The 11,154-nt window shown below is 34.0% G+C and overlaps 1 protein-coding gene across 3 annotated transcripts in view; it reads right to left on the bottom strand.

The window, feature by feature from the left end:
- LOC120532828 (centromere-associated protein E-like) overlaps positions 1-11,154 on the bottom strand; it is a 110,011-nt gene that overhangs the window by 74,637 nt on the left and 24,220 nt on the right. For all 3 annotated transcript variants that reach the window (XM_039759232.1, XM_039759234.1, XM_039759233.1), the window contains exons 16-23: positions 8,939-9,347; positions 6,737-6,793; positions 6,511-6,657; positions 5,860-5,934; positions 5,516-5,584; positions 2,522-2,653; positions 2,261-2,438; positions 1,409-1,563 (exon numbers count right to left, since the gene is read on the bottom strand). In XM_039759232.1, coding sequence (XP_039615166.1) covers positions 1,409-1,563; positions 2,261-2,438; positions 2,522-2,653; positions 5,516-5,584; positions 5,860-5,934; positions 6,511-6,657; positions 6,737-6,793; positions 8,939-9,347 — 1,222 coding nt within the window. The remainder of the gene's footprint in view (positions 1-1,408; positions 1,564-2,260; positions 2,439-2,521; positions 2,654-5,515; positions 5,585-5,859; positions 5,935-6,510; positions 6,658-6,736; positions 6,794-8,938; positions 9,348-11,154) is intronic.

The raw sequence follows: 11,154 nt of genomic DNA, 5'->3' as shown, positions 1-11,154 counted from the left end.
TGCACTGCATCAGTTCACGTGAGCTGCTTGGTGTACTTGCATCAAAGGTTTCCAACTATGCTGGTGCCATCTCGTGAGATGTCCATGGCTGTATGTAATGTTAGCTAAGACCCGGCACTTAAAAGTTTCTCTCCCAGTTTCGCTGAGTTTGTGCCAAACGCCACCCTGACCATCTTATCTTCCTCTGCATAAGCACAGTCCATCATCCATGAATATTTAGCGACAGTGTTTCTATTGGATTGCCGCTGACGGATGGCCTTATATGGGCAGGCACTAAATTACAAACGCCAGCGGCAGCCTGTCTATGAACTTAATTTAAAGTTTAGGTTCACACCGTCCTTTGTTTCCGAAGTAGCAGCACTCATCAATATGGTTGTATATGTCAGTCGCTCGCTTCTTATTGTTTCGCTGCCTTCTCAATTATATAATGCATGTTTTCTTCAGCGCTTTTTGTAGCTCTTCCTTGTTTTCTACGCATCATGCTGACAGTCAGTTCATGTGATTATGTGGGAGGCGTGATGATGTCACACGAAACTCCGCACCCCCACGGCCATCGAGCTCAACTCCATTACAGTATATGGAGAAAAATAGATTCCAGTTATGACCATTACGCGTAGAATTTCGAAATGAAACCTTCCCAACTTTTGTAAGGAAGCTGTAAGGAATGAGCCTGCCAAATTTCAGCCTTCCACCCACACGGGAAGATGGAGAATTAGTGATGAGTCAGTGAGTCAACCAGTCAGTGAGTGAGTGAGTGAGTGAGTCAGTGAGGGTTTTGCCTTTTATTAGTATAGATACTTTCCACATCAAAGGTAAAGTTAAAAACTATAAACAGGACCAAGTATGGACTTACATTATCTACAATTAGTCTCACTAGTTGCCTGAAATAAGGCAAATAATAGTTTCTAAATATGCATTAGTCTAATTGTACATGCCAATCTATTGTACTTATACATTTTAATTTTCAGCAATGATAGAACTAGTGCTAAACCGAGTTAATTTTAAAACAGATCTCTAATGACTGACTATGTTTAAATGATGTCATCTCAGACAAGCAATGTTACCTGCTTGTAACTAGTATTGAAATACCTGGAATGGAGATCACACAAGAGTAAAGGCATAATCTCAACTATTAAGTTAACATACAATCTTACTGTGCTTAAAATTGTAGAATAGGAGTTTGCATAAATACAATATTTGCTGTGGAGAGAAAATCTACAAAAAGATTAACCGTAAACCTTTTGGCAGTATTGTTTAGCATGTTACATATAAACATTTATGATTTAATAAAGATGATTATAAGAAGCCAATAAAGGTGCAACTTTTTAAATATCTAAATCATTTTGGTTAGGTGACAGTCCATAGAAGCAACTGTGAATAACCACACACTAATAAATAAGAATCTAACCTGCTCTGAGAGTATTTCAACTTTTTCAGGAAGATCTTGGAGTGAAGCAGCTGCAGCAAGTTCAGTCTGCATGCACACTTTCTCAGACAGTGCTTGTTCCAGTTCCTTTCTGAGACTAAACACAACTTTTTCCATTTCCATTTGTTCAATTATATCTTAATAAGAAAAAGAAAAAATAAATTTTGCTCACAATCATAACTTTGTACAAATTAAACTTTGAGTATAAACATTTGTTTTTGTACACGATCATCACAAAATCATTAATATGTATACTTATGTGTCATTTTCTGGAAAAATATGTATATGTCTGGCATTATTTAAATACATACTTTTATTGTATAACAAAACATCCAAAAAATTTTGCTTCTAATTCAACCTGCTACGCATGCTACATGAAGATGCCCATAAAAAGTTTTAAAGGGGCATTGCAAAAGGATTACAAGTATGTTTTGAAAGTTTAAAAGCCTTCATGTTCAATGCCAAGTCACTGAGAATATCAGGTATCATACTAAAAGGAATACAGAGAAGATCAGCTGACGGAGCTGGGCGGTCTCATGGTCTGGAACCCCTGCAGATTTTATTTTTTCTCTCCAGCCATCTGGAGTTTTTTGTTTTTTTTTCCTGTCCTCCCTGGCCATCAGACCTTACTCTTATTCTATGTTAATTAGTGTGGTCTTATTTTAAATTTTGTCTTTTTTTTTCTTTATCATGCAAAGCACTTTGAGCTACATTTGTATGAAAATGTGCTATATAATGTAAATAAATGTTTTTGTTGACTTATTGGAGTAGTATGTGACCAATCAATTGCTTTCTTTTCCAGCTTTACCCTTTCGTAATCTTTCTGTTAGATACCTTTAGGAACCTTGCCATCCAAAAGACAAGTCAACTTCGTGTTTTCAGCAAATGCCTGATTTAGCTCCTTCTGAAGATCACTTTGCATTTTTTTGTAGTGCATTTTTTCACTCTCCAGTTGAGACTGTAGCAAAAGGAGACTTTTTTCCATTTCATTAAACTTGATGCTCATTTCATTCTGCCACAAAAAGGAAACAACAAATGAAGTTCAACAAATATAGGTAAACTGGACAAAATGGGTTTCACATTCATAGGAAGTACCATTTTTGAAGTTAACTCCAGATTTTCACTTCTAAGAAATGATGTTTCTTTCCTTGCATCAATTGTCATGGCTTCTGCATCTTTTAAAGACTGTTTGAACTGAGAGATCTGTTGTAAAAGAGTTTGATCACCCTGCCAGAAACAAAGTAAAATGTTAAAAAGATGATGTTCACAATTTTCTAAATTATCATATTGATCATTACAAAAGCATACTTACAAAATCTATTTTGATTTGTATTCAGTATCAGGTAAATTGGTTCAGTAAAAACGAAACATGGACTTTTGTTCACAACAACACAGTGATCTTAACCTGTGCAGGTCTTAAAAATGGTCAGCTTTCCTAAATGAATGCTTAAATTTGGTTTCATATCTTTTTATGAAATTTCAGAAATTTGGTAATGGTAAGCAAGGTAAAATATTTAACGTTTGGCTGTGGCAAGTGAAATGGATAAGCTACATCTGCCGTTTACTTTTGGATTTTTACGTACAGTTAGATTCAGTAGGGCATAACCTATTGGATATTTGTTTTATTGTTTATAATTAATCTCTGTGTGTGTTGTTGTATGAAATTTTGAATACAAGTTGATAAATATTGTCTTTATTTGCAAGTTAGACAAAACAATGTAATATTAGTGTTTCATTGGTGAGAAGCTCAGGTTTTAGGAAAGTACTTTGCTTAATGTTATTTTATGAATATTATCAAAATACATTTAAACTGTAACTTAACTCCTGCTTGACTTTTTACTCTACCTAATTGGTAAAGGTTATTGATATAGCAGGGAAGATGGAATGAAGTTATAAAGTACAATACCTAATAAACAATGGTAAGTCTATGGGGTTTGAGGCATTCTGACAAAGGCTACACAGTAAAAGAATACAAAATGAGAAAGTAGAGTAATATAGAACTCTACCAAGGCAAAACAGTTGTCAATTTTTTTTTTTGACAAATTAAATTTCAATGTGCCACTTCGCTCTTTGAAGGAAAAAAATCTACCTCTTGCAATTTTATGATGCCATCAGGATATATGAAAATAGCTTAATGGAGCTATATTAACATATTTCACACATGGCATTTATATACTAAAGTATACCTCACAAATGGCTTCCTCCGAGATACTGAACCAGTTAAAAATGTTTATTAACTTAGAAATTGGTGAACACGCACAAACCAGAATACTCCTCAGTAGTGGTTATCCTGTTCTCAGTTGTTCCTCAAAGGTCTGCTAAACAAACCTCTGCAGTTCACAGAAATCTTTATGTAGATATTGAATAAGCTTCTCTTATCTAGTACTCTTATATAAAGCTCTAGTCCATAACATTCTTCCTGGTCCCCCACAGTTTTCAACCATTAAAATATGCAACAAAACAGAGCTGTTGTGATGTACTGGTACCCTGGTCCAAGGCTCTTTTCTATCTTGTACTCAGTAATGCTAGGATATATACCTATGGATTCATGGAGTTTGAGAATGATATAGAAGAGCAATCAGTACAAAATTAAACTTTATTTTCCTTTTAAAATATACCGGTAAATACAACTCAATTTTAGAAATGCAAGGACTCTTGTCAAGAAAATTTAGGACACTGCGTACCAGATATGCTGTATATTAGTAAAAAATGAAAGATTTTACTGCATAATGCAATATACCAAAGATGAAAGTAAAAACACAACACACTGCAGTGGGATATAGAGCATATATCACATGGTTGGATTATTAGTTTCTGCTGATTCACACTGACGGAAAAGTAAGATATGGGGTAAATACTTGAGTCCATGGATCTATTCTGCTAGCAATTTCACCGAATGACAGTAGGGTAAAAGTATATAGCAAATACTTGAGGCATAAGTTGAACTGTGTAAGGAAGGTTAAAAGTCACAGGATATTTAACAAGAATACTTTTGCATTTTAAATGGTAAGGATAAACCAATTATAACATTTAGGAATTACAAGACAATCTGTCATCAACTGTTCCATGCTCAGTGCTTATTGACAACACTGAGTCACTAAGTCAGCAAAGAATTAAAACACAAGTTCTCCACTTTTGTAATGCTCTTACATATATTTGCTATTTTTGCAAAACAATAAAATAAAGTGGAGCAACATTACTCAGGATTGGTAGGTTATTGTATTTTGGAATGCCAATAACTATGCTACAATTAAATTGAATTGTGGATTTTTTTTTTTTCTTCAAAAGATTGCAACAGCTTTCAAAAAGAACCACATAGGGAGCAAAGACAAAAGCATAGGGAAAGAGACAAGGAACTCATGATGCCTCAAAGCAGACTGACCTCCCTTTTCAAGACAGAATGAATATCACAACATAAAATGACACACCCATGAAGGACAGTGAATTTCCAAGGGAGTCTGGTACATTTAATAAGCGTAGAAACTACAGGACCACATGCTCCTGTTCCCATATAATGCAAGTACGAGTCTAGAGAAGAGAATTCACTTATAATTACCAAGAATGGAGGAAGTCTACCAGAGGATTGGAAGGCGATATGGCCACAGAGAATTCCTAATATTGGAAACCAGAGGAAAAATGAATCCCGCACATTGCCAAAGACTATCTAAAATGTCCAAGATATTACCTCAACAAAGAATCACTTAGACTTATTGTTTAAAACGAGGACATCTCCTTTCAATGAAGTCAGTTCTGTCAACTATTAGACTGTAATAAATTTATATGATGCAGAAACAAGTGTACAGATAAAACTGCTGTCTTAATGCAAGACTCTGCATCGTGTACCTCTAGACTGACCTCAATACGTAGTCGAAAGAAATTCAATACAAAAAAAAGCAAAGAATGAAAATGGCAGTGGAAAAAAAAACCCACTAGCATTGCTTTGGCCTCTCTACAAAACAGAACGCTTTGTATAAACCACTTTTAAAAAATTAGGCCTTTTAAACATTGTTTGGCAGTTTACATGTCAGAAATGCTTTTTTTTTTTTTTTTTAAATTACATATTCGAGTTCATGCTTTCTTTAGTCTTACCGGTTTCTGTAATTCTGATATCCACTCTTCCTGCTGACCTAGCTGCTTTTTCTTGTTTTCCAGTTCAGCCTAAAAAAAGTACAGTTTATACATTTGAGATGTTTATATATAAAAAAAAAAAACAAAAAAAACACTACAATCCTGGATACATAGAGGTATATTGAAAGACAGCAGACATAACAAGGAAGAATATTTTATAAGCACTCTCTAAATCATAGTAGTATTTAGCTACCAAAATGTGGCCAGCTTAGACTCAACATGTGATGCTATATTTCCCAATTTTAATTTACAGCAATAATCTCAATTAACAAAAAAGGAAAATTAAATAGGTCCAAGATTCTTACCTTCAGTTGACTAATTAATGACTCTGCATTGTCAGTTGCTGCCTTTAAAGTAGCAATTTCATTTTTTAGAACGCTCTGTAGATTTAAAAAGACAAATGCTTACAAAAAGTATGGAAAAATATCAGTAACCACAATCAAACCTGAAAGTGTCTGAATTACACTTACTCAATGCATTCTTTCTTGTAGAATGTGAATTTTGAACATAAAGACCCCAAATCAATACACCTTCCCACACACTTGAAAGTAAAACAAATTCAAACATATTCTAAATCCAAATCCAAAGTATGGTTTAGTGGAACAAAAGCAGAATTCACAGTGGATGCTTTTGAGCCAAGACTAGTAATTTAATGCCACCACCAAAACCACAAGTTACAACCTGTCTTAAAGCAGTTACATTTATAAACTGTTCCTGCACATTAGCATGTGTAAACATACACATGATTAATTAGATCAGAAAGCAGTTTAAATAATTTGCTACTTTTTATTTGGAAATAGTACACAACCTTAATCATTAGCATTTACTTTGCTTAACGGTTAAAAATGTATACAGTACATATTACATTAATGAAACACATTGAAATCAAAAGCATGAAATTGACATATTCACTTTAATATCAAGAAAGCAGTTAAATGCAAATGTTATAAAAATACCTGTTCTAAAGAAATAAATGTGTTAATTTCATCTTTTTCCTTAAGCTCACATTCTATAACTCCAATTTCAAGCCTCAAATTTTCATTTTCATTTGTTAAGTTTTTGCATTCTGACCGAATAATCTTTAGCTTGGAAAGTGCTTTATCCTGAAAAGAAAAAAAAAAATGAAACACAAGGCACTAAAAAACAAACAAAAAAATGAATAATTTAAATTATTACTATTACCCTTTCATCCTTTAGGGCTTCACAAAGTTCGATACTTTCAAGGAAATCCTTCCGATACTATATTAAAAAAAAAAATAAATTCAGAGAACTGAGGGGGAAGGGAAAAAGTAAAAGCTATATTTCTTCAAGTTACACATCAAGCACCATAAGGAGAGTTTGGTCACTTCCTATACAAAGAGGTAGACAAATTAAAATGATTTGTGGTAACAATTGCAAAACAGATCTTAACAGTAGGAGGGAGGTAGAAAGAGATAGAGAGGCTCTGCCTCTAAATCAGATGCTAGGCTTGATCAGTGTGCAAGTGGTTTTATCTCATTACTAACTGTGCTACCTATCTAAGATGGGTTGAAATCTAAACAATCAACACAGACCTCAGTGTTAACATTTGCAATGCAGCATGCAATGTATATGCGTCTGTTATATACCATTTGTTATGGGACTTAGAAAATATTTTAGTAATAAAGTACACTGAATTTGTTATTCCAATTGGTGGCACATCAAACATTAAAACTGCTTTTATGATGCGTCATCTTTTGTAATGAAAAAACACAGTAACTGGAAAGACAGATTAACACACAGACACATTTGTTTTTCTTTTTTAAAAAGTGGACATCGAGAATTACTGCTGCAATGGTGCAGTGTAACTTTCACAACACATTTTACCGAAAATGCACAATAATTTCCTGTAACTAGATTGACCCAATGTTCAAAGATGCAAATCGCTCTGGGGTTCACTTACTACCACACAGAAACCACTGTTTTTAAAAGGGGTTTTCCTGGTTGACTCTGCCCCAGGGTGCAACCTGACATCTACCTAAATGGACCAACTCCTTTGGAAATTTAGGTCTGTGTATGTTTGATATCACTACTATGAAAATTTTAAAGCTACATGCCATCAATTATAAACTACAAGAGCTTTCAATAGAAAGAAACAACAACCCCACAAGTTATTACAAAAAAATGTAAGCCCAAAATAATTCTACAATATCAATAATAAAAAAATTAACTTTTGAGAACTGTCTGTGATGCAAACACAAATAACATACCAACATATCAGCACACCAAAACAAAAGGCTTTCAAACTGGTGAAGATAAAAGCCAACTAGTTCAAACATTAGTTCATTCAAAGTACCAATAGTGGCTTAACAGACAGCTATAAACTTGACTTGAGGTTCCAATAGCTATTTTTGATATTTGTTTTGTCTAAGTTTGAAATATTAAGTGCAAAGCAATCTAATGACTATATCCACATACCATAGCATAATTAGTAAATAAAAAGCCATCTCCACTCATTTTATAAGGAGTGGCAGTAAATAAAACTATGCACACACAAGCCATTTCTTTCTCCGTCTTATATTACAATTACATATTGACACATATGAACACCCAGCTCCATCTTCTGCTTGTTATGAGTGTTCTGGCTTAAGGTAAGAAAACAAATTTAAAATTTACTTATTTATTTGTTTAATGTTGAACTTTTTATTATCACAAGCCAGAACGTAAGCACCCCATCCACCATCAACAGTACTGATCTAATAATCCCTATCAATTTCTCTGACCTAAAGAGTCAAACATTTGTTTCTTTTGAATAGGATTCTGTAATTGCAGTGACATCTTAGCACCATGAACACACAATTTTTTTGTTTTTCCTGGTTAGCTGTGATGAACAGAAGATCAAGCCATCCAGTTTAAATATGTAGGGTTAAACTGCATCACTACTATGGCAGGCAAACTAGGCAAATTTTTGTGCTGTTCCGTCTACTGAACCCATATTTATCATAAAACATTTTAAATTTCATAAATTCTATTAAGTTAGGTTAACTATAATGTATGTACACGATTTAATGAACCTCCACTCAGGACTTAGAGTAATGCATGCCATTTTTTTTTTGGCGTTGGCCCAATTACAACTCCCCATTGAAAATCTGAGGCCTGTATTTTAATTTGCATGAACAATAATATAAATGCAAAATTTTGTGAAAGCAGACACAACCATTTTTTTTAATAATTAACATTTTGTTGTGTTTATCCACCATTACATCATAATTCAGGAATTTTATAGAGGTGCATTTTTTGCCATACATTATGAATTTAAAAAACAAACATTGTCATACTTAACTATAACTAAAAAGACAGCAAGACATTTTCAAATGCTTACAATTGAAATGAATTAACAGAAAGTGATCTATAAATGTGGCTTACCAGTTCACATTGTGAAACATAAGCAGCTACATCACCATCATCTTGCTTTTCATGCGATTGCACTCCATCTTCCAAAGAGGTTATTAATTTCTCACTATCTTCAGATTGAATGAAAACATCAGCAGATTCTTTCAGACTTTCCATGTCAGAAAAACATCCTGAGGTCTGAAGGCAGACTTCACTCATAGGGGACTTTAAACTAACATTTTTGACTGTTAAGACATCCAGCTCTTGTTTCACTTTCTGCAATTCAATCAGCTGTTGCTCCAGATCAAAGACTCTTCTTTCCAAAGTAATTCGCATTTCACTTTCTTTAAGTTTCTCAGCAGTTTCTGTTTGAAGTTGCTGCTCCAGATTAACAATCTGAGCTTTCATCTCTTCAGATTGAAACGAGTTTGAATTACTACCACTAGGAAGGAAACAAAAAAGAAAAATGTCACTATCACAAGCAAAACTGAACAATCCAATATGACCTCAAGCATAAATATGGAAGAGAACTTTAATACTGTTTAATCATTTATACACTAAATCATTCAACAAAACATTTTTAGCATGTATAAAAATAGTAGCAAAATTTGTTTGATCGTTTTTCTGCAGTGTTACATGCATATAAGGATGACAGTTCTTATGTTGTAAACATTAGTTTATTACTGGATACAGATCTTATTTGACTTGACCTTTTCATATTTTAGTTCATTCAGAATATTCAATCTCACCCAATCTGTTATTTTACTTTACAAGTCTAACAACAGTATCATGTTAATACACCTTCATTCAGTCTAAGCAAAGTCTTTACCCTACATAAATGTTAGGACATAATGATCTTTACAGATTCTCACTTTATGCATTAAAATGGAGTGGGATGATAATAAAACAAACCATTATAACTATATAAGAAACCACATACATCTTTGTTTATTTGACATATATAAACAGCTATTAAAATTATAGCACACATTTCAAACTGACCCTATCTCCAAAGACACAGAGGTTTGAGACACTATGGGCTGCAGCTTCTGTTGATGGAACAATTCTGCTACTTGCTATGCATTTGCTAATCAATTCTGATGCTCCAGCATTTTTCTAACAAGAAATTATATTCACACAGCTCATACTGTGGGAAAGAGCAGGATGTACTGTATGTATGAATGTATGAATAGTAACTTTCTCAAGTTAAATAAAGAAAAAACTGAAATCTTAGTGATTGGTAATAATGGATACAATGAGGCTATTAGAAATAAACTGGATACATTAGGATTAAAAGTCAAGAAGGAGGTACAAAGCTTAGGGGTAATTGTTCACTGTAATCTAAATTTTAAATCGCATATTAATCAGATCACTAGGACAGCATTTTTTCACCTAAGAAACATAGCATAAGTTAGACCTTTTATATCTTTGAAAGATGCTGAGAAATTAGTTCACGCATTTGTTTTCAGTCGACTAGATTACTTTAACGCACTCCTCTCGGGACTACCCAAAAAAGACATAAATCGACTGCAACGAGTACAGAATGCAGCTGCTAGAATCCTAAGTAGGAAAAGAAAATCCGAGCACATTTCTCCAGTTTTAATGTCACTACACTGGTTACCTGTGTCATTCAGGATTGACTTTAAAATTCTGCTTATGGTTTATAAATCCTTAAATAATCTCGCCCCATCTTATATATCGGAATGTCTGACACCTTAAATTCCAAATCATAACCTTAGATCCTCAAATGAGTGTCTCCTTAGAATTCCAAGAACAAAGCTTAATAGAAGTGGTGAGGCGGCCTTCTGCTGCTATGCACCTAAAATCTGGAATAGCCTGCCAATAGGAATTCGCCAGGCTAGTACAGTAGAGCACTTTAAAACACTGCTGAAAACATATTACTTTAACATGGCCTTTTTATAACCTCAATTTAACTTAATTTGACTTAATCCTGATACTCTGTATGTTCATTTCTTCATAATAACTATTCATGGTGCTCTAAAATCCATACTGACCCCTACTCTCTGATTCTTTTTCCGGTTTCTTTGTGGTGGTGGCCTGCGCCACCTCCACCTACTCAAAGCTTCATGATGCTCCAGCAATGATGGATGGATTAAAAGGCAGAAGTCTACATGACCATCATCATCAAGTCCTTCCGTGAGAACCCTAAATCCAAAGAGGACGGTTTCATTTATGTTAGGTAGAATGCCCAGAGGGGACTGGGCAGTCTAATGGTCTGGAATCCCTAC

Source organism: Polypterus senegalus, chromosome 7 (genome assembly GCF_016835505.1).
Source record: "Polypterus senegalus isolate Bchr_013 chromosome 7, ASM1683550v1, whole genome shotgun sequence".
Lineage (NCBI taxonomy): Eukaryota > Metazoa > Chordata > Cladistia > Polypteriformes > Polypteridae > Polypterus > Polypterus senegalus.
Note: the sequence above shows the minus strand (reverse complement) of the source record. Positions and strands in the feature narration are given on the sequence as shown.